Source organism: Neodiprion pinetum, chromosome 4 (genome assembly GCF_021155775.2).
Source record: "Neodiprion pinetum isolate iyNeoPine1 chromosome 4, iyNeoPine1.2, whole genome shotgun sequence".
NCBI classification, from domain to species: Eukaryota; Metazoa; Arthropoda; class Insecta; order Hymenoptera; family Diprionidae; genus Neodiprion; species Neodiprion pinetum.
In genome coordinates, this window is record NC_060235.2 from 14,937,116 (window position 1) to 14,962,194 (window position 25,079).

General features: G+C 37.0%; 1 protein-coding gene across 1 annotated transcript in view; it reads left to right on the forward strand.

The window, feature by feature from the left end:
* Nucleotides 1–3,518: 3,518 nt before the first annotated feature.
* LOC124216758 (maltase 1) overlaps nt 3,519–25,079 on the forward strand; it is a 152,708-nt gene continuing 131,147 nt past the window's right edge. The window contains exon 1 of the mRNA XM_046621670.2: nt 3,519–3,724. Within this exon, the coding sequence (XP_046477626.1) occupies nt 3,541–3,724 (184 nt within the window). The 5' untranslated portion in view covers nt 3,519–3,540. The remainder of the gene's footprint in view (nt 3,725–25,079) is intronic.

Consider the following 25,079-nt stretch of genomic DNA (forward strand, 5'->3'; position numbering starts at 1 on the left):
AACAAATTCGTCCGATTGCAAATATGTACTTACATGTAAAAACGTTTTTTTATCGATTGTTGAGTCAAGGAATCAAACAATGATATAATTATGAGGATTAAAAATATAAGTCAGGGATTTCCCAGTCCAGGCCCATGCCAGTTTTGTTGTAGAAACTATTACAGGGAAGATTAATAACTTTCAACATGAGGTGCTATACAGCCCGCCCAAATAAAATTATTCACAGACAAACTGTATATTCACTGTCTAGCGCCCCAACAGTAGGGCGATCTTTGGATCCGCCCGTTCGGGGGCTAGTCTAATAGTGGGCAAGCCCAGTCAAATTTCTACACGGGTACCATCAGCCTTGGCACTACAGGTAACGTGATTTGCTTAGATTTTCTTTCTATCGTTCGCATCAAGATTTTGTCCTTAATTGAGTATGTCTTTGCGGTTTCCGCCCCTTCCATTACCTCGCGATACAAAGTTTTTAGTTCCTCGTCCTTCTGCTGTGCTACGATCAACCAGTCATCAGCTAATTCAATTATTTTATTCACGTCGTCTTTGACTACTTTCAGTACATTCTTCTCTCCAAGTGGATTTCTAGATGCAAAATCGGCGTGCTTCATACGTTCACCCGCGCGATATTCTATTTCAAATTCAAACGATTGCAAAAATGCCCACCAATGGTAAACTCGTGGCGTTAAATCTTTTTTAAGGCTCGCAGCCTTCAGTGAGTTACAATCCGTCACAACTAGAAATTTGCGTCCAATTAGGTACTGTCTAAAGTGCTTTATTGCATTTACAACTGCAAGGGTCTCGAGTTCATACGAATGATAACGAGTTTCAGCGTCTATGGTACGTTTGCTATAATAAGCGACCGGATGTTTTTCTTCGTCAATGCGTTGGAGTAATACAGCGCCATACCTGAGAGCACTAGCGTCAGTATGCAGTTCGATCGGAAGATTAGGGTCGAATATTCGCAGCAACGGTTCTGATGTTAAATGTTCAACGAGCTTGTTTCTAGCGTCGGTGTGTTCGTCTGTCCACGTTATCATCTTGGTGCTACCTGCAGTCAGTTTATAGAGAGGAGCTGCTACCTGCGAGAATCTTGGTATAAACCTACGAAAATAAGATGCTAATCCTAACAATTGCCTTACCTGGGTCTGCGTTCGGGGGATGGGCGATTGTACCAGAGCTTCGATTTTTCGAAGGTTGGGCCTCAGCTCTCCATGCGACACAGTGTACCCCAGATAATCAATCTCAGTTTTCAAGAACTTACATTTCTTCAAATTGAACGGAAATCCATTCTCGGCTAATTTTGTCATTACGATATATATATATAGTATTTGAAACACTAACAGTTTCTTTTATTTCAGTGGCTGCGAAAGATTTTCTCTGCTTTATTGGCCCTAGAGACAAGAATGAGTTCGAAAATGAGACGATAGACGTTCTCCGGTGCATAAGAAAAAGATATCGCAATTCTCAAAAGAAGTTGCTGAAACGAAACAAAAGTAAAGTAAAAAAAAAAAAAACATTCCAATTATCAACGAGAAAACGAATACATCGATGGAGAAGTACAGTATAATTTTAATAATCTCAGCGCTGATGAAATAATGATTGAATTAAAACGACTTGAAAATTTGGAAGATTCGGAGGCCGAAATGAATTCTGACAGCGAGCTAAAGGATTACGAATTTGGTAATAACGAATTTCACGGTGACGACGAAGATGCGTTTTATAGTTGTAATTGAAGTTGTAGTAGATCTAGTTGCAAGATTATTGATGTCATGTTGAAAGTTTGATCATTTTTATAATCTTGTTGTCCGTTGGAGTTCAAGAAGCCAATTACGTTATCAATCATTGGCATTAAGAAAGCTAGTCTGTTATTTTCCTATTATAACATCAGTTGTGTCGATAAAACATGCATGCTTAGTCATTTGCCAAAGACTATATTACTGGATTCTATAATACTTCACTTTCAGTATTATTTTATGAGAAATATATATGCAAGAAGAAGTTTATTAATAATAATATGAGATGCAATGAGAAAGTCGCCCTGCCATATAATAACTCTACAAGAAATTATTACCACAAAAAATTCAATATTGATATTGGATGAAATCAAAGTTATCGTACTACACTATTATTTTTGAAGAAATATATACAAAAGTTTATCACTAGTCACATGAGATGCAATTTAAAAGTTAGTGCTGCATTATTATTTTATAAGAATGTAGTACAAAAAAAAAAAGTTTCTTATTTTTATAATAATATAAAACGTAATGGAAAAGTTGGTGAAATATATATGCGCTCCGCTCGCCAACCACCATTTTCGATTATTCTTGGTGCAATAAGTGAAATTCTCAACTTTGCACATTTAGAGCTTTCGTTTCGCATGTACACTTTTCGATAGCTTAATTTCACACATGGACATTACCGCCTATGTCGTCATTAGACTGCGTAGGTTTCATGAAGCTGGACCTATGTCTCTGGACCTATGTCTTTGGACCTATGTCTCTGAACCTATTGATTGCCGTTGATCTAGTTCTTTCAAATTATTACTTGAAGTAATGTTCAATCATTATTTATTTAATTATTATGAACTCAAAGTAAATAATTGTCGATCGAAAGCGTATTCTTCTATTTATAAGACAAGCCCATGGAGAAGGACGTATTATAGGTTGAAAAAGTACCATTCAAACGAGGGTGCGTATGACGATTCCACAATTTCTGTGGAGCACTTTGAGCATTCTCCTTTTCAAGAAAATTTTCATAATTGTAGATTTTCCGAACACTTATTTACTCATTTGGGGTATATCATCGATGAAAAACGTTATGTACAATTCAAAAATGGCCGAGTCAATTTTGGTCGAAAAGTGTACGGTTTGACATGGAATGACTCATATAGTCAATTTTGAATACTTATAACCACAATTTCAAGTATCTATATTGACAAACAATGACTTCATACTTCTAAGGTATAACATATTCTTGTAGGTCCTACACCCTAGCACTTTAAAAATAAAACTATAGATTTGTCTTTCTGGAACCCATAGGCCCCTGCCTTAAATCACTACTTTGTTATCTAGCATGATTGATTTCATCTTCCAAATATTTCTCAAAGAAATATCTTGCACAGACCGAAAGTCTTGACGCTTTGCCTTTCATTTGGTTTTTATCGCCACTGCATTAATATATAGATAATTTCTGTTTGAAAGATGGCTGCAACTAAAGGCAGATCATTTTTCAATGCAAAAAGCAAGTTATATGAATAAGAACTTACACGAACTGAGTACATTAATAGCAAAGAAAAATTTGGCAATAATTTTGAAAACAAAAACTGTAGCGGTCACAAATGCTTAATTAATTATGCAAGAACGAAGGGCTTACAAAATTCAGTATTATGTTGAGTTCGTTAGCAATTTGAGTTCAAATTTTAGGCACAGAAACAAACCAATATCTTATCGCAATATTAGCGATAAGACCAATGATATCGTTAGCTAGAGCCACTGTATATAGAGAAGTGACCATAATCAGACACCTAGATTACTGGCAAACATGGCAAGCGTGCGGACTGCCATGTCATTTCTTAGTGTTGTACTTTGGATAATTTTGGCCTTTACAGTGGAAACAAAGGCCCAAAATTCAACCGAAAGAGAATGGTGGAAAGATACAATCGTTTACCAGATTTGGACGAGGTCCTTTCAGGATAGCGACAGCGATGGAATTGGCGACCTTCAAGGTGCGTAGTGAACGAAATTTTTGTACTTGACCTTCGCACAAGTGAAAAAAATGGAAGGGTGCATTTGGAAGGAATGATATAGCAAAAGGACACACAATAAAACACCGAAATTCGGACACCGCGTATTTCAACTAAGAATCAGTAAAGTTACGAAGCCTGACTTGAAACAGGCCATGACATTCAACGGAGTTAATTATCCGAAAGTTGACTAGCCGAGCTAGTCAAAAAGTGAATCACCCAATTTACAACTAGCCAACAAAGCTGATGAAACAAATATTAATAATCAGATAAAACAATTCTTAATGAATTTGAATTTTGAGATGATAATGAAATATACTTCAGTTGATCCGATTCAGGAACCTTCGATCAGCTTTTAAGGGGTGAAATTTAGATGTGCATATAGTATATACTGAGTTATCCGCTCATTTTTAGGTCGATAGGCCTTATGGATTACAAGAAGCACGCTGATCAAATGTGATACTTCTTCGAATTGAATCTTCGTCCTCGAATTCTTCGCACTTACTATTGTCATTTCTATTATAAGCTCCATTTGGCTTCTGCATATGCAAAGACACAAACATATACCGCTTCAATTATTTCGCATAGAAAAGTAGACAATTTGAAGTATATCCCAGTTTTTAAAGTAGGATGATGGTGGTGTTTCAATCGAATCGGTAAGTATATTCCGGGGAATTAGAATATATTCAGGAAATTAGAAATCCCCGTAATATTGATACAATTTTTTCGTTGAAGATTACTCCGTCTTCAATCCAGTCTGAAAATTTCAGGAAGTACTCCGAAATATTGATCTTTCCATATGAAAAAATTGAAACACTTAAATTTCTGAAACATTTTTTGTATAACAACAATTACTCATGTTCTCATGTCCATCTATTCCTAAAACTTCAGAATTTAGGCGAAAATATTTGCTTTTTCACACAGCAAAAAATACAATTATATAATTTTTCTTGCCTTCGCACGTACAGAACTCATAATTTAAAATAACATGGTTTCTGATACTACTTCAAGATCCACCTTAAAACAGATTTTATATGCGGCAAGATCTCACAGTTGCACAAAAAATACATCAGATCATAATTTTTTTCGATACAGGAAGCGCTCAAAACTCGAAGACAAAGGTACAATTTAAAGAAGTAATAATATCGTTAAAATTACTTGTCTCAAATACAAATACTTTTGTACCTTTCTGGGTTACTCACATTTTTAATTTTAATCTATTAAAGTATCCGGTTATTTAAAATTAGCAACTATATTCTGAATGCTACTGTACATTCAATAAGTATCGACAGTAGATCTTCCACTTTCCGAGTTCACTTCATTTGAGTCTGCGATTAATCAAGCTAATCTCAGACTTCTGTAAACCCGTATTAACTAAGCAACAGTGACTGATCGGTTGTACTTAATTGCTTGCCTTGCAATGCACGCACCTCGAATAATATATAACCCAGCGACTGAAAAACCATACGATTACAACTCAAAAATAAGCTTTCAATTCTCTCATTTGGATATTCGAGTTCTCCGTAGTGTGGCTCGCATAAACGGATGTTCTTGAATATTCAAGGTGCAAGGTTTGACAAATAGACCATATAGGTGCACCTTTGTTCTGGAAGCGCGATCGTGCTTGGAATTTTCAATCATCTGAATCCTTTTGAATGGAAACAGTTAAATAGATAAATTTCTGGGTAGATGATATTCATGTGTATAACTTCGAGGTTAACAAATCAATACTGTTGTATGTTACTGACTAAAATGATCACTTTTCTAGTATAAATTCTAATAATTTTATGGTAGAAACTATATAACATTTATCAACCCTAGCATACATATTTTTCAGGACATATTTTCATATTGGGCATCTGTGGGCTCCGCCCAATTTTCGATCATAACTTCAAATGAAATGGTCGCATTTGTATTTGGTTTTTCTTACTTATGATCGCCAATCAGTCACGGAATCTATCTCTGCATTGACACAGTGATAAATTGAAAGAGATACAGGTAATCGTTAAAAAATGTTGCCTCTTTAGAAAAGTGATTCTAGGGTTCCCTTTTGCGGGTTCTCAGATTGAAAGAAATATTTAGGTCCTCTATGATTGCTCGGCAGTGGATTAACCAACTGCGTAATCGTATACTCGAAATTTAAAACATCAATAAAATTTATCATTAAAAACAATAAATGCGTTAATGTTGGTCAGACAGAGTGGAATACATGTCGTCACTTAGATTGATAAACTTTATTTCAATGACACGTGATTCGCTTTAATCAATTAACCTTGAGCATAACATATGTTCTAATTCTATCTTACCCAACCAGATATCTCATGAGTGACTCAATATTTCCAGCTACGTGATAACTTTTACTAACAAAAAAGAATTCTCCGTAAACGATTGTAAAGTGCCAGGTGAAATATAGCAGTTAAAATAATAGACCAGTCAGTTGAGCGATATTTAGGGTCTCAAATCCAATAATTTTATGGTTATCAAAAAATAGTAGCTTGATTTGTTTTTGCAAGAGAAGAAATAAAATGACCATTTTGTCGGATTGCGGAACTTTCGAAGTGAACGCTGCGAGAAATGCTACAGATAGCGCAAGAATACATGCAACCTTTCTCACAGAGCACAAATTTTTTTAACAGAATGTTGATGACGGTACATATTTATCTTCAATAGATAGAAAACAAAAAAACAGAAAATACCTCAGCACCGTTCGGGTTGCACGAAACGTCTAAAGACAATCGTTAGTGTCAAATTCATTTTAACCCGTGCCATCAGAGCCACAGAATGTTTACTAGATTACAAATGTAGCCCAAATCTGGCTGAACTGTAGCAGCGTGTCAGGGACCCGGTCAAAAGTTCATGTTTTAGATACCACGTCGGGCCAGGGGTTAATGAGGCTTGGAAAATTGTACCCCATTCCCGCCACGATTCTTTGCCTGTTGGTAGTCATTCTCTACACAAGCATGTATACTATATTATACATATATCTTTCTATATTATAAAGGTACCTCGCCTCCGTCGCCACAAGCGCCATGTCAGGACGTCAAACTGCTGTTACCCTCAGTTACAGACTTACCGTTGACACTTTGGCGCGATTTTATTATTTTCCGGAATTCAAATAAACAATAGCCAAAGATATTCGTTGGGCGCCAGACTCTTCAGCGTCAATTCTTAGGTAAAGATACGGTATGATACGCTATTAATCATAGAATCCGTTGTATGGCTGGCTAGGCTCAAGTACTCACACGAACTGGTAGAGTGGGTGTGAGTACTTAAATAATTGACTGGATTTCATTTTACAAGTCAACAACAGTTAAAAAATCAAACAATAATAAGGGAAAAGGTGTTCTCGTTATCACAAATACTAGTTGGCACAAGGCTCATATCTCCGCCGCTAGATATAGAAACGAGTGGCGCTAAAGATTGAAGTTGCAGTTCAATGTTTGAAAAAACCGAATATTGTGAATTAGAATATTGCATCATATGCGAGCTCGCAGTGATTGAAAAACTGGAATTGAACCTGGTAAGTAATTATTCTTCATCTTCGAAATATGTTTTTACATTTTCCTAACGTAACGAAATAAAATTCTAGTAATCGAAAATAACTGTAGAACCCGTTCTCTAATTTGCGCAGATTTACGCTCTTTGTCGTTGTCTTCCATGGCGTTCGGGTCAAGATTTTTGTCTGCCTTTTTGTTTGTAGAATTTGGATCACTTTCTGCAAATATTTATTTTCATTTCAGCCCTTATACATATTGTGAAGTAAGTTACACACATTTTTGCGTGTCTTTATTGCTGTCACAGAATGTAAATTCGAAAATTTTTTTGGTGATTTGAAAAATTAACGACGGAGCCAGGAATCGAACCTGGTGTCTAGAGATGCTTTGCCGGAGCATTACTCCACTAGACCACCTAGACGCCCTGACTACATTGTCCTCAATTTCTCTCATCACCTGTATGTTCAAATTTATTTTTGTTGTCGTGTGCCTTAGGGTGATCCTCATTTAGAATGTCGACGAATTTATTCCGGATCACCCCACCAAATCAACTATAAATAATTCGAAAACAATGCACATTTTTTTCAGATTTTTATAACAACTGTAACCCGTGCCTGTAAGAGGAAAGATTTCCCAATTTAAAATACACGTGCTTCGGACACGTTTTTAGTATATATTTGACTGTAAGAGTAATAATGTTCGAAGAAATCCATGAATGTGAGGTTCTAATGAGCATTATTGCTACTATCTGAGAAAAAATTCACATCATCATACCAGGTAATACAGACAATTGCATTTCTTATAAATAAACAGAAAAAGTCAAATTTCTAGGGTGTGCAATTCGTCGAGGTTGGTTGGTATGATGATGTGAATTTTTTCTCAGATAGTAGTACTAATACTCACTAAATCTTCACAATTGCAGATTGATTCGAACATCGTCACTCTTACAGTAAATTATATGCTGAAAATATATCTGAAACAGGTGTATTTTAAATGGTGATATCCATCCATCTACAGGCACGGGTTAGAATTGATCTAAAAATCTGAAATAATTGGGAAATTGTTTTTGAATTATTTATAGTCGATTTGGGGGGTGGTCTGAAATAAAATCATCAACAACCTAAGTAAGGATCACCCTAGTGTGCCTTGTATTAGTATATATTATGAAACTCGTCTCATGAAGCACAATTATAGACTTCGTATGTACGTGACATGTTTAAAAGTGTATTCCACTACTTTATTGCTGTCTGCCACTATTTTTCCAGTTACCAAAGGGTCTGTCATCTTTAGTATTTAACTCAAAATATCATTCATTGCTGCCACATCAAAAACGAGCGCTTATGATAAGACGTTTTTTAAATAATTTTCTTCAAAAATTAGCATCCGTCCCGCCGCGCTCTCCAGTGCTGGAGGCTAGGCAGGCTTCCGAATCAATTATCAGCGATGTTGAAACAGTATGATAAGATGGAAACTTTTGATTATGAAATGACGTATCTCAAGTGGCCACCAGCTCTTAGAGTAAAGCAGGCTCCCGCGACCCTTGAGCCTGGTAGAGGTCAAGACTTCTTGTACTTTCTTTGAAACTATGTCAAAATAAAGGTCTCCAGCAATTCATAGCTTTTAACCTGTTCATCTTTCTATTTTTACTAATTTGACTGGAAAATGAGTAATATGTTTTACCCTTATTGGTAACAAAAAAAGCTTGTCTCCTTATGTTTAAAATGCACAATTTAATGAAATTGGGAAAGCAATGATTCGCATAATACTGAATAGAACTACTCAAATCAATTCATCTTTAGATTGATCGGCAAGACTAAGAACCGTCAAGTGTTCGTAATCGGTCGGTGATCAGTCATAATCGGGATCAGAGCCTCACCTCAGTATAGAGAAGGTAATGATGAATTCGAAACGGTAATAGTTAATCACTTAGTCTTCATTAATTAAGAATTTATGTTGATGTGCTGAGATATTATTGTTCAAAAGGTTCAATACAGTTTACTAGCGAATTAATACAAAGTACAAAAGTAAAAATTTGTTTTATCCACTTTTTTTAAACTCGAATGACTGTGCCAAAAAGTGACAAATTGTTGCGATTTTTTTGTTCATACGGTCGCCATTTTTTTTAATTTTGGAAATCGAAAATGTGTTCGACTGAAGTTCTAATTTCATATCTTGACTTCAAAGGAGGTTTGGTTTCTTTTTGTTCAGACCAGCCATTTAGCCGGAAGTCCGTCCACTGCTAAAAAAAGCCATTCATTGAACCAGCTGCCATGAGCGCCATTTTGAGTACTCGCTGATGAAAAAAAAATGTGCATGTATACTTTAATATGTGTACATTCGTATAAATAAAAAGTGGTAGTATGAATGCAATAGAATTACAACAAAAACAACAAAAATGAAACAAATCGGCGTTTTTTCGGCCCGTAATCTACCCATCGTCCTGAATTAAAAACGGTAATGTAATTGATTGTTATTATTAACAGTTGATATTACCCCATTATTTTAAACTCAGATTTAATTAAGGAAATGTTGATAGAGAGTCCTTTCGATTGATAGAGTAAATTAAGAAGCTCTGGTTTCGAGAAGGCTCGGGACTATTAGGCCAGTCTAAATTACAATATTCCAACACTAACTCTTGCTCGGAAGGGCCTAGCCGGGTTCACCTCTACGCACCTAGCAGCTTCGGAGACAAAAGACACATCTTCTTGGGCATGAGGGTCCAAGAGCCCGCACCTGCAACTTTGTTCTATGAATGCGCGCGTTAATTAGCTAATGAAGTGCAAGATTGACCCCTGGTGGTAATCCGTAGATCGAGTCCTACGCCAGAGCGCGGCTTGGATGCTCTGACGGTTCTCAATCTCGCCGATTCTATAATAAAAATTTTGACAAAGACATCGTATTGTGATTTTTACGTATGCATTCATACTGTTTAATGAGTATTCTACTGCAATTTTGTGCTTTTAGCATTAGTGATTTGTCCTAACTATTGACGAAGATTCATCTCAACAGAAAAAATGATTTCGTGATTGATTGATCGCAGCATTTCTCAGATTAGTTCTTTGTATTCTACTTGACCATGAATGATGGATAATATTGGGAAATGTTATCGGTCTCTTCGTGACTTTTACTAAAAGGGGTGGGAATGGTTTTAACAAAAATATGAGGATTAAAGTATTCATGTGACAACATGTAGTGTGAGAAACTGAATAAATCGGAATTTTGAAAAAGGTATTTTGGGGCGTAACAATGGCACCAACTGTGCCAAGGTAAGGTATATTATAAGGGGCGTGAACAGAACTTCGTTATAATATATATCCTCCGGGTGGCCTGATGCATTGCAAATCCGCGTTACAATATAAGTATATGACCACAATAATTTAGCGAGTCGCAATGGAATATGGAAAAGGAATCTTTTGTTAAGCGCCTAGCGTGATTAAGAAGCCTCCCGATCGTCAGCTGGCTAATCTTCGGCTTCTTGCTGTACTCAGTAGCTCAGTGCTGAGGAGAAAGGAGAAGTAATTTTAGGGAGAGAGAATTGACACATGATATTGATGCCCAACTCAACGAATGAAACCAATAATTCGTTGTATTCTGAATCAGAAGCGATACAAAAAAAAAAGAAACAAAATAATATTAAATTCGCTCTTTGAGATTCAAACACAAGGTGCGAAACGAATCTTAGAACTGACCGCGCTAATGGCACTCACAAAAGAAGAAATCTACAGATATGACACAGCGTTTAACGGTTGGAGAAACTGTTGAAAATGTAGTTATACGGGTAGAAAAAAAAAGATTATGCTAGATTACATTACGTTTAGCAGTAACCAGGATACAGACATATTTATATTTTGTACTGTTAACAGAATCGATACAAACACAAATCAAACATTAAAGGTAAACATAAAATCAAATATTTTCATCTTCTATTCATAAACAAGGAACATACTGCAACGTACCGGTTAGCCGATATACTCGTACAGGTAATCAAGTACACGCATGTTCGATCAACATGAGCAGGACAACCTCTACACACCACGAGGCAACAACACGGGGATTATAAACTGGGTATATAAGGACCACGAACAGAGCAGCTCTTGAGAAAGGCCGCAAACGTTACAATACGCGACCCTAAATTGCCTCCCACGGACTAGCCAGCGTGATACCTCGTTGAAATCCAACCGAGAATTTCGTTTCCGGAAGCTCGTCCGACGCATAGTTTTTGAATTATAAGCGATAGCGCTAGGCCAATCAGAGTGCGTCATTTCATCTGGATTTGCCGCCACGGAAATTGCTATTTTGTTCGTCTGGGTGAATTATTATTATTCGTTTACGAATTGAATATTGGCACCTCACCTCTCTCCCTGCTGTACCCCATCTTGGGCGCTAACCTCGGTATTGTTGCCGCGGCACACGCTGCCGGCCGCGCACCCACGGACGCACATTCGTGTGTGTAAACAGAAGCGCATCCTCAGCTTGATGATGGTACGAAACACACATCTACGAATAAAAATCAAAATAAATCACAAAATAAATCGGAAAATGTAACATTCCATGTTATAAAATACTCCGAATTATCGTACCGTGATAACGAAGGCACGTGAATATCACTGTCGTGACAAATTGACGCGCTCGGCACATCTTCCACAATTACTCACCCAATAAAGCTGGCTCAAAATCGTCAAAATAATGCTACCTGTTTATTTTTAGGGTACTTGCAAGAAAAATTTTTCACTAGTTGTAAATTAATCTACACAGCCAATTTTTAGTAATGCGGATCCAGAGTAGCAACACATGTTGAAATTATCGAGATCATTGTTGTACAATTTGGTCGGTTTAACAGATTAAATTAGTCGACCTGGTTAATGAGCTCTCGGTTCAACCCGTTAACCGACTGAGCCGGTTGATTTGGTAAACCGATTTGGCTGGTTAATGTGGTTAAGCAATTTGGCCGGTTAAACTGGTAAAAAATTATAGCTCGCTCGATCAGTTGATGCTCGATAAATTTTACCAACCAAATCCAATGAATCAGCTGTAAATAATCGTTGACCGACCACTCCGGTGATAACTCATTATCGGAAATTGCTAATTTATTGATATACTTGTATCAAAACCGGGATATTCTGGCAAAAATTACGAATAAAGGCGAATACTTCAACGAAAGAGATAACTTTATTGGAACGTTTCTTAGTTATATTTACCTCTTATACATTCAAAACTCTACATTGATTATTATTTCATTGTTCTTAGAATTATAATTTACCCAAACGAACCTTCGGAAGCGAATTTAGAATTCGGAATTCGGAATTCTGACCTAAATGCAATCAGGCATGCGTTACACGTACGTACCGTATGATAGAGACTTGGGGAGAACCGAGATTTTTCGCGTCTCCGAAAATTTTGAAAAAAGAGGTCGTGAATAAACGGGCACAATTATTGCACGCTGAAAAGATCATTCCGGCACAAATTGAAATTAGTTGAATTCAATTCTCTGTTAATCCCGATCAGTTCCTGTTCGCGCAACTTTATTATTATTACGTTAGTTTGTAAATTCATAACAGTAAATACTTTAGTTTCGTTATATTCGTATGTTGTACCTATTTACCACGTATAAGGTCACAACAACAGATTTACTTTCTTATTTCACATTACAATTAGTTCAACGTTATAGTGATTCAAGTTACGTACGTTAGCTTGGCCGGTGAGGGTGCAGCGCAAGTCAGTTAGGCTCGAGCGCTCATAGGTAGGACGTGTTAGGTTTTCCTTCACCCGCGCGCGTCGATTATTGTGTTTCGCGTAGTTTTAAGATTTATGCGTTGAAGTTAGTCTAGGGAGACGCGGTTCACCCTTCGGTTGGACCAGAGGTGCCCGTCTCCGGGGCGAGCGTCATCGCGGCGACATACATTGTCGCCCGAGCACTTCAGCGTTGGTTTTCCGAGACGTCGGGACCGCTGTTTGCACGGCATTGGGCCACCCTGACGCTCCCCCTTACCCGCTTCCACGTTAGCGATGAAAGTTGCGGTTCACGGTTTTCTTATGAAGGTTTCATGGCATTGGGCCACCCTGACGCTCCCCCTTGCCCGCTTCCACGTTAGCGTTGGAAGTTGCGGTTCACGGTTTTCTCATGGAGGTTTCATGACATTGGGCCACCCTGACGCTCCCCCTTACCCGCTTCCACGTTAGCGTTGGAGGTTGCGGTTCGCGGTTTTCTCATGGAGGTTTCATAAGTTGACTTAAGATCATCGAATGATTATTCAATCTAGTTCACTAGGAACGCACCAGCGACTGTATTATCCCGTATTTGCAGTTAATAAACATTTGTCTTGCTTCGGCTTTTCCCTCTGCACCGTGAGGGTTTTTATGCCAAAGCAAACGTCTTGTCTTTCCCGCGAAATCGTGTTATTTATTTATTCACCCTCTCACTCACTCATCCCATCCCGATCGAAGTTGGAGAAGAATTCTGGTCAAACGACCTGAACATTCATTTTCAGGCTGATTGTCTACTAAGTTGACTCTACTTGTAGGGTAAGATGAGCCACTAGGAGCATTTGAAAATAATAATATTTTTTAATCAAATAATTTTTTCAATTGAAGTAAAGTTTTTTTTTTCAGAGTTTCATCAAAATGTCCATGGATTTGTTCGAAATAGGTCAAAAGTAAACTGATTCGATGGTTGAAAGCCACAACGAGTAATAACCGGCTTAGGGGCGCCGTCTTGCCCCAACCTCCCCTAATCTACTTTTACAATAAATTATCGATAATACAAACTAATGAATAAGAATTCTTGACCTCGTATATAATCTATTATAGAATCTTGGTGATCGGTCAATTAAGTAAACGTATTTTTAGTTAACGTTTCGACCCGGATATGGGCCCTCCTCGAAACGATTTATTTATTATTGATCAGTAAGAACCTTTTGATTAATTGAATTAAGAATGTCTTTAAGTGTTATTTACCTTTTTTTGAATTAAGAAAAAAATAATAGATTATATACGAGGTCGAGAATTCATCAGTTTGTAAAGTTGGATTACTTCTGAGAACTATGGGCTTTATTCATAACATCGAGCTTACACACGGTAAAGCTACAGCTGATTACTTACGCCGTTAGATCCGGACAGCCGAAAAAATGTCGAGGATGAAGAACCATAGGATCTTCCTCCTACGATGTAAGAAACAAGGAATAATGCCTAAACATTTAAATTTCTCTAAGACTACCTTTGATAGTATTAATTTTAACCTGTCAAGATCAAAAACCAAAGCTAAACAACTCACAACTTATTTCCAAATATCGCTACTGAAGTTAGAAATCAATGATGTTCATACACACATTATCAACTCGGAAAAGATAATGATTAACCTAGTAGAACAAATTAACCTTAAACTAGGGAGTACTTTACGAAATAAATTCTTTGAATCCCAACATCGGATGCTAAACAATAAATTCATTGCTATCAAAAACCGGAATATCAATAAATTCACTAATTTACTTGCTCAAAAAAAATCTTCGAACAAACACAAAGACTCGTACTCAATTGGAAAAAATAAATGGTCAATAAATCTAACTGATACTCCTATTCCAGAAAATGTTACTGAAATAGTACAACTAGGTCACAAATTCGGACGTACATACAACAAACGCGATCTTCCGGTCTTCAACCTCATTTCCAATTTTGAAGAAAAAATTACGAGTTTTCCTACTGAGTCAAGAAATCAAGTTAGATCCGATTTCACTAACCGTGTACTAGTTTCCCCAAAGTACCCCAAAAACAACATCAATAATTATGTCACTGACAAAAAAATTCGGGACACCATGATTTTAAAAAAAAATAACCCTAAAATTATGTTTTTAAAAGCTGACAAAGGCAATACGTCGGTTGCTATGTATAGAGACTCTTATAACAACAAAATGAGGCAGCAGCTTTCTGACACCAGCACTTATAGAATTGCTAAATATGATCTGTGTGACTCCCTACAAACTAGGGTGAATAAGCTCACGTTTAATTGGTTTACCTCCAAACTAATAAACAAAAACCTACATAGAAGCATTTCTACTTACAACAGTGTCCCTCCACGCGCATATGGGCTACCCAAAATTCACAAAGAGGAAGTCCCTTTAAGAATTATCGTCTCATTTGTCAATAGCCCGACCTATGCCTTAGCCAAGACAATTAATTCATGGCTCACCACCAATATCACACCTCCCACCTCTAGAGTTAAAGATAGCTTTTCCTTAGTTGACACAATAAAAACATTGATTATCCCGGACAATTATACGTTAATATCGCTAGATGTAATATCACTCTTTACCAACGTTCCGACAGATCTCGCATTGCGCGCAGTTAACAACCGTTGGGCTTCTCTTGAGAATAAGATCCCAATTCCCCTTATTGAACTTGATAAAGCCTTAAAAATATGTTTTGACTCCGCAATATTTAAATTTAACAACGATACTTATGCACAACAGTTTGGTTTGCCCATGAGATCTCCTCTCTCCCCAATCCTGTCAGACCTGGTCATGGAAGACTTGGAAACGTCTTGCATTAACAATCTTGGTTTTGATTTACCGTTCTATTTTCGATACGTGGATGATATTCTTACTGCCGTTCCTAAAGAAAAAATAGATCACACTCTTAATACTTTTAACCGATATCATCCACGATTACAATTTACTATCGAAACAGAAGAAAATAACGCCATCAATTTCTTAAATGCATTGTTGATACACAACAATAATAATATCGAAACAGATTGGTTTCATAAAAAAACCTGGTCACAAAAATATCTGAATTTTAATTCTCACCATCCCTTGTCCTACAAAATAGGCACCATCATTAACCTAGTTGACCGAGCTATCAAACTTGCTACTACAGAGTTCCAGGAAAAAAACCTGTCGCTCATATACAATATACTAAGATGGAATGATTACCCTCATGGCCTATTACACCAACATATTAATAAGAGACGCACCTACATCAACAACTTATCTGACAATAATATTGACTCTGCTCCCGCAGAAGATAACAATAGACTTGCTACTACATATATCCCGATCCCATATGTATCTGGTCTCTTTGAGTCACTTAACCGTCTATTTGCCAAACATAATGTCAAGTTTGTTGGAAAAAAATCAAAAGATTTACAACTAGTTTTTCATACAGGAAAAGACAAGATCCCCATTGGCAAACGATCTAATGTTGTGTATAAAATACCTTGCAATGATTGCAATCAAGTTTACATAGGTCAAACTGGCCGCCACCTTAACACCAGAATCAGGGAACACCAACGCAATGTACATGAGATTGAAGAACGTCACATAGCTCTAACAAAACATAGTATCGATAAACAACACACTTTTAATTACGACAACACAAAAATCCTTTGTGAAGAACACAATTATTATAAAAGACTGTTACTAGAAATGTGCAACATTGTAGGTCACACCAATTCCGTTAATCTTAGACAAGATGTTGAACATTTAAGTAATATTTACAAACCTCTAATCTCCGCCCACACAACAAATATTGTTTAACCTTAACTAGATATAAAAAAAATCTTTTGTCCCCATTACACAGTCCTTTCTACATAACTTTTTCTCACAAAATATTTATTGTTTTTCTGTATAATTGTCTATAATAGGTTCACCTTCACTCTGGATTATATTTGTTTCTCCCATCAGTCGTTATTCACCTGTTGACTCAATCGGTTCAACTAACAATAATTTTTCGTTAGACATCTGGAACATAGTCATAAAGAGCCTACCTCCACTTCTTGGACACTTGCAAATTAATTTTATTGCTAAAAAGACCTTCTTTAAAAACCTTTTAACACAATGACACACTGACTGTGAAGAAACATAGTTCTTTAATCTTTTTAATTAATGACTTCCAACTATTAACTCCTACATGTAAAATAACTTGAAGATTGACATTGACTACCGTCACTCAAAAGAACATTGTCTCCACCAATTGTAATTGTGAATTCGACTACATCTTAGTCCACTTACTTAATTCAAAAGAAGGTAAATAACACTTAAAGACATTCTTAATTCAATTAATCAAAAGGTTCTTACTAATCAATAATATATAATAGCTCTAAGAGTATTACATCTACAATATTTAAGTCTGATTACTTCTAGTACTACTATTCATTTTATAAAAAATCTTTTTGTTGTTCTTGACAGTCAAATAAATAAATCGTTCTGAGGAGGGCCCATATCCGGGTCGAAACGTTAACTAAAAATACGTTTACTTAATTGACCGATCACCAAGATTCTATAATAGATAGATATAGTATATATCGATAATACACTTTGATTCTAGTGAATATCTGAATAATTTGAATTAATTCCTTTTTGTTTCTTCTGTTAGTTCAAATTAATTCATTCAATCCGATTGAATTAGTTTTTTCCCAAGAATTTTCGATAACTTACTCCAATTCACGTTAAAACCTAAAAATTTCGTCAATTTTTTTCCGAATTTTCTGTGAAACCAAATTAATAAATAAAAAACGATATACGTATCTGAGGATTTTTTTTTCCACATATTTTGGAAAACATAAGGGGTCGAAAATTTGAGAATTTGGTAATTGAATTAGAAAAAATGGTTCTACGTCAAATTTCCTATCAGAGATCTATAATTCTCTCTCTCTCTCTCTCTCTTTTATTTTTTTTCTCTCTACTATTTTTTTTTTCACCTTGTACTCCGAAAACTTGTTTCGTAGAGAACTCAAAAACATTCTCTCCAAGTATGAGCTCTTAATTTTAATAGGAAGGTCCTCCGCCTCGCAGTTTTCTATTTCTTTCTTATGGTAAGGAAGAAAAATACATCGGTATTGGCCCACCCTAATATATATTAATAATAATAATACTATTATTATTATTATCGATACTTTTTGTAATAAGAATCCCTAAACTGACTGGTAATTTGCGGACACCTCGTAAACTTTGACGATATCTTTTAGTCGGAATAATAGAAAACACTCGTCTTTTCATGATGTTATTGATGACAAGATAGTTATTTTTTCACCAAGAAATATTGTCAAAATGTACGCAGTGTTCACAAATTACCAATCGGCGCGAGAATTTACGTTACAAGAAGTTTCTCAATATATTAATAATGATATAACCAGCAATTCCATCGTTAAGGACGAAAGTTGGAAGTTCACTGACCGTTTTAGTGTAGAGAAGGTTAAATTTATAAATTATTATGAATAAACGTCAAGCGAAATCATTTATTGACCAATTCGGTAGACATTTAATTACTAGTTACATGTTGAAAATCCGAGAGACAGAAGTTACACTTTCATTCCAATAATTGGTACATGCAATCCAAATGTACATAGACAAAAAGTTACATTGATAAATACTATAAATAGTATCCAAATAAGGTTGCACGAATGAAAAGTAAATTAATAATAATTGAACGTAATTCAATGCTTGTCGATCCCTCGTTCCAATCATGAAACTTTTTTGAGAAGTGATGTTAACTAATCACAATTTTAAATTGAATACAAAAAACTAACGACTGATATCACTTAAAGATGGATTTTGCGGATTTTTTTGTAATGAAATCTTGATCGATTATATACGGATGGTTTCATGTTGAACAGTATATCGCTGGAATGAATTCGTTGTAACGGATTTTGCTTCTCCTTGAGCCTATAGCGTCGATGTATGCCTGACAATGAGTCCGGTGACGCGAGTTTCTCGATCATGGATGTGTGTGTGCCATTCCTGCGGGTGGCTGACAATTGAATGTCGTCCCAGATAAAAAAGCTAGGCAAACCGGCCTCAGTGCCGGATCGTTCATTCCTAGTCACGTTGTTTTATAATTTTACTTTCGTATACCTGTTGGTTATTGTGTTTTATAATTTTACTTTCGTATACCTGTTGGTTACTGTGTTTATGATTTTATCTCTATATGCCTGTTGGCTAAGGTGTTATAATTCTATCTACGTAGACCTGTCGGTTCCTGTGTTTTATTCTTCTATCTTTATATACCTGTCGGTTACTACAGTTTTTATTATTTTATCGTTATATACCTGTTGGTTACTTTATTTTATTTTTTATAATTTCATTTTTATAAACCTTTTGGTTCCTGTCTGTCTCCAATTTCATTTTTATATACCTGTAGATTACTGTCGTTATAAAATTAGTGAATCCTGTTTCTGTTTATATACAATCAGACCGCTTGCCAATGCACATTCGTTAAAGAAATATCATAGTGTATTTATGAATCTTATTTATTTGAACGTTTCTCCTTTTGTTATCCCGTACTTGATTACTCCGTGCTCATTCGTTTAATCGTGTGTTTAAACAAGTAAATACCAAAAAGAAACAAAAAGTATTAAAAAAGCATTACAGCGTCAAAGGTCGATGCAAGCAGTTTGGACACGTGCAGGTTTTGAAGCACGATATCTGTGTCAAAAACACATAGAGAGCAGGTCGTAAGACCCTTCGGAAATTTCAAGAATGTTCTGCTTCCAAAAATCCATTGGTCTTTTCTGAGACAAGATTCTGACGTTAACATATCACCAACAATACGTTGAAAATCGTATTTTTCTATTTTTGTATTATTTTGCAGACCTTTGCCGTAATTGGAGAATGATATGGAAAACCCTCTGTCGCAAAAATCATAACCTTTCTTTAGAAGTCACTCATTGTTAAACTAATGTGGTTCGAAATTATGAGGAACTTCGAAACTTGCTTCGAAAAACCAAGTCCCGAGAAGATTGAAAATGAAATGGTATGAACTTGGGATCGAATAAAGCTATCAAACGAAGCTAAATATTTGAAAGAATGAAATAAAAATTAGCATAATTTAATTCATTCAGATTTTAGTAAAAAGTACTGTACCTGCAAAATACTTATCTCCTTCGGAGAAAATGTTCAGATTGAATAAAGGAAGAGTGCTCCCGTAAAAGATTGGCGAAAATCGATTCAGAAATAAGGTATTAGGCCCCCGTACAAAAGTAATCGAATAGGGCTGGTATATACCGTAAAACTGTTACTTTGTGTACACTCGGCCGCTCTCCCCAATCCGATACACGCGATCAAAGCTCGAGATGCGCCGTACAGAGAAGTGGGTAGGTGTAGGATTCCGGTCTGCGCCCCAATTGCAAAGAAACGCATAATACCCATCGCTCACAAACAGTCTGGCTGCTGCCGTGTAGCATTTTACCATTTTCGCCTAGGAGACCACAGGCCCAGACGTGAGCCGCTATCTCACCCCACTCTGTGCTTCCTATGTAAAAATGATTCTTATCCCATCAAATTTATAAATTTATAAAGAAAGGAATAAATTAATGACTCGATTTGTGTTTCAGGGGTATAGTCCAGTCATTATATACATTTGGAAATGAAAATGAACCGAGAAAGCCAAATTTTGGATATTACGTGGGGGGTGGCTAGAAAAGCTTAAGTTAAAATTGTCGACCAAAATAACCTTGTGCGTTTTCCGCCATCTTGAAAAAAGGGTTCAATTTTGTTTTTTCATCATAACTCGGTTCCCCGTTGAGATACGAAATTTTTTATACAATACTTTTTTGTTGCTCTTTGCACGATCTACAATTAAGGTCTCATATATTTTTCACGTATCGATCGTCGTTATCGAGATATCGATAAAAAAAACCATAAATTTGGGGAGAAAAAATTGTTTTTCGCTATTTCCTTTTTTCTCGTCAAAGATATCAAAAAATGTGCAAATTTTTTGAATATGTTGGAAAAAACCATGCCCTTGGGTGATGAGGTCACAGTCAATTCTTGTTTTATATTGTTCATTAGATAGCCAAAGCCTGAAGGAGTTGTATGCCATACCGATACGGCGTCATAAACTGGCCACCATACCTAATTAAACGTGTCATTTGTTTTTGCCTTTTTGAAATACTTGCTCAGAGCTAATTTTTGGAACAGTGATAGAAAATGATGTTTCCTCAACGAATATGACCATGCCAGCCTGATCCGGCGTCATTAAGTACCCGCCATACCGGTTCAAAGATTTCAAGTTCTTCACTTGCCCATGTATCATAGGTACTAGTATGGCGATTGGTTTTTAAGACCTCCATGGTCCATTTTCACGAATAGATGCACGAAAATAAATTTTCATTTATATGACTGCAGATTGCTTTTCAATCATTATCGTCTTCAGAGCTATCGTCTCCATTGATACTTTCATCCATGGAGAAGGTGTAACAATATTGATTCCCGTAATTGTCGTCCGAATCATCTTCCTCTGTATTCGAACTTTCATCCATGTCCTCTTCGTCGGAACTTACGGCTTCTGCAATTGTTATAAATTGCTGATATGCAATTATATGATTATAGAGGAAATGTAAAACAATCTGTCAGCTTTGTGTATTTGGTATTATTTCAAACTGTAATTGGCATTCGCAGTCTTTTTCAGCAGCCTCCGAAGTTTGTGCCTCTTTATGTTCACTTTCAGAAGCTTGTAATTGTTTATAACGTTCTTTAAGTTTTTTTATCGATAGCGTTAAAAGAACGATAACATGTCACGTGATAACCTGTACTTTCATCGATTTGCTCCGGCAATTTCTTATCTCTGTCTTTTAAACTACACGCTATGCGTATTGATAGCGACTCCTTGCACTTCTGCAACGTTTCTGTTTTAAACAAAGTAACATCGTCATCCCTGGTGGATTGACAGATAAAACACACTGGATCTTCATTAACACAACTTTCACTCATGCTTGCTACGGTGTTCACTTTTCACTATGCCGAAATAAAGACGGTTAGATTCGAAGCCTCGGAACGTTATGCGGCCAGTGCCACCTGCCGGGGTCTCAGGTTCGTATCTCCCCCCGACTCCCCTCTAGGGGTTCGCGAAATAGAAATACGAAGAAAGAAAAAGACCCTACTAAGCAGTTGATATTTACGCCCAGGTAATAGATAATATTATTGAAATATAAATATATGTAAACACACTTTGTGATAATGCTTGTTGTAGAATCAATTTTTCTTCAAATATTAATGCGTATACAAAAGACAGCACGATTCCAACAACACTTCTCATTATATTATATCTACCTACTATTTCGAAAATGTGACCACTTTACAGGTTTATTCCTCGTCTCAGCGACATGACATCGGTATGGCACAAATTTATTCGTACTCCAGACATTGAACAAGTCTAAAAAACATGAGTATGGCATGTGTAGCTATTATACACCACACTTGTAAACATGTGACTGGTTTACAGGATTATTCCTCATATTAGTGACATGGCATCGGTATCGCACTTATAGATTCGTCTTCTAGCCGTCGAAACCAATCAAGAAATGTTTTTTACAGGTACGTACCTATGATATATGGGCAAGTGAAGAACTTGACATCTTTGAACCGGTGTGGCGGGTACTTAATGACGCCGGATCAAGCTGGCATGGTCATATTCGTTGAGGAAACATCATTTTCTATCACTGTTCCAAAAATTAGCTCTGAGCAAGTATTTCAAAAAGGCAAAAACAAATGACACGTTTAATTAGGTATGGTGGCCAGTTTATGACGCCGTATCGGTATGGCATACAACTCCTTCAGACTTTGGCTATCTAATGAACAATATAAAACAAGAATTGACTGTGACCTCATCACCCAAGGGCATGGTTTTTTCCGACATATTCAAAAAATTGCGCACCGCAAAGATGACACTGACAGGCCGCCATATTTGCGTTTCCTGTTACTTATAACACTGGCTAGCTTCTCAAAAAGTTTTAGCCATGAACCGATCATACGTACTTTTTGTTGCGGGCTCCCGGTCTATAAACTACTTTATTTTTTTAAACAAGACTAAATTTATTACTAAATTAAAAGTGCTATTTTGTGAATCTGTGACTGGTTTATTCCAACACCTTTTGCACTCTCCACCATCCTCCGTAACTGCAGTACATTCTTCCATTTAGCATCGCAGAAGTTCAATTGAATCCTTTACGATTTACCAACGCGCGTACATGTATTTGATTGACATTTATTTTTTCGTTGCATAATTTAGGCATACATAATATTTGTTGTACGGGATTTTCTCAACTCTTCAGTTTATATATTTATTTATTTATGTTGATATATATCCTTGCATATATCAATGGATATATGATATATTGCGACGTGGATTTTTCCCGCTCCTCGACCACTCGGAGAAAATGACCGAGAACTTACCGCGTGCACAATAATTTAGCGTCCACGATGTACCCTGGATCTAAAAACAATATCGCGAAATTTTGTTGGGCGCCTGGCGTGATCAACACGCCTCGAATCGTTAACACGCTATACCTCGGGAATATGCTCGGTAGCTCAGTACCGCGCAGAGGGGAGGGGTAAGTTTTGGGTGGAGAGAGAGAGCGCGAGATACGCAACACCAACACGTTATTCTATCAAGCTATTATAGAATCAAAATAATATATTTCCAGCCAACGATAATACAAAAGAATAATAAAAAAAATAATAATTCGAACGTCGCTCTTTGCGACTCAAAATACAAACGGGGGAAATAATAACTCAACAATCGCTCTTCGCGATTCAAAATGCAAAACAATAGAAATAATAATTCACAATTCGCTCATCGCAATTTACAATCAATTACTTAGATTTAACAACGAAAAAAAAAAAAATAATAAAACAGAAAGAAAAAAAAAATGACTAAATCTAGACAACTTCTAATGCCTACGTACACTAGTCGCTGCCTTAACAATAACCAGTGACTCAAAAACCGAAAACAGAAGTTGACCCGACGCGCTAACCGCAACCGGCCTTTACTATTCGCAACGCTAATCGCCGCTTAACAGTAAACCACTAAATCAAAAAAATAGGACCAAAATCATACTCGAGGCGCTATCCGCTATCGTCCTCTACAAAATAAAGCATTAATCACCAGGCTGCAACGCTCATCCACAAGAGCAATAACTAAAGCCAATCCTGATGCGACGCGCTAATTGCATCTCTAGCTGTTATTTTTAAGTACGCCGGTACCCACGGTAATCGAATGGCTATGATCGAAACGCATCCGAACTCAATTCGTACTTGCAACTCCCGAAAGTTGACAAACCGCTCCGCTAATCCGAGCGTCCACGCACGATGATACGTGACCTACACGAGAGGTGACACTTTTACCTAAGCTGACTCGACTTGAACCCATGCAGCAGAGTTTGGCTGCACTCAGTTTGAAACAAAAGCGACTCTCCGCGTTATCGCGAGAACTCAGGCAACGGCCATCAACAAGGAGATCGGCAAACAAATTTCGAGTGCTACTCTAACTCAACAAGGAACTGGCCAACCGTTGACCGGTGCGCCGATCTAAATTGCACTCGAAATGCCTTCCCAATGAATTAATAGCGCTTACCGCTTCGCAACCACATCAGGAATTCGCCAACACCAATCTCGGCCATGACGCACACAATTAACTTTTTATTTTCTGGTCAACACTTGATTATCGCGAACTGTCACCAGGACTCAAGTGTCGAGCTCCGCTAATCGGAGCCGCAATTCGAACATGCCTCGGACATAGGCGCTATACGTCGTGAAAAACTCTTCCGCTATCATTGGCGTTCTGTTTCCGAAATTCTTATAGCCTAACTTATCGTTGGTTCCCGTTGTTGCGGAGTGCTGATTGGCTGTCCAGTCTCCGGTATTCCGTAGTTTGACAGTGGCGTGGTGACGACTTCGCGAGGTTACCTGACATCAGCGCGGTACGGGGAGGCTACGGCTCGCCGGCCACCAACGGAAATCTCGTCCGCCTTGGGTTCCCTCGCGGCAGAGCTCTCCGTTGACGCTCTCTCCGTAGCCTCTTGGGTGGCCCTCCTTTCGTCACGATCCATCGCGACTGTGATCCGATAATGCTTTTTG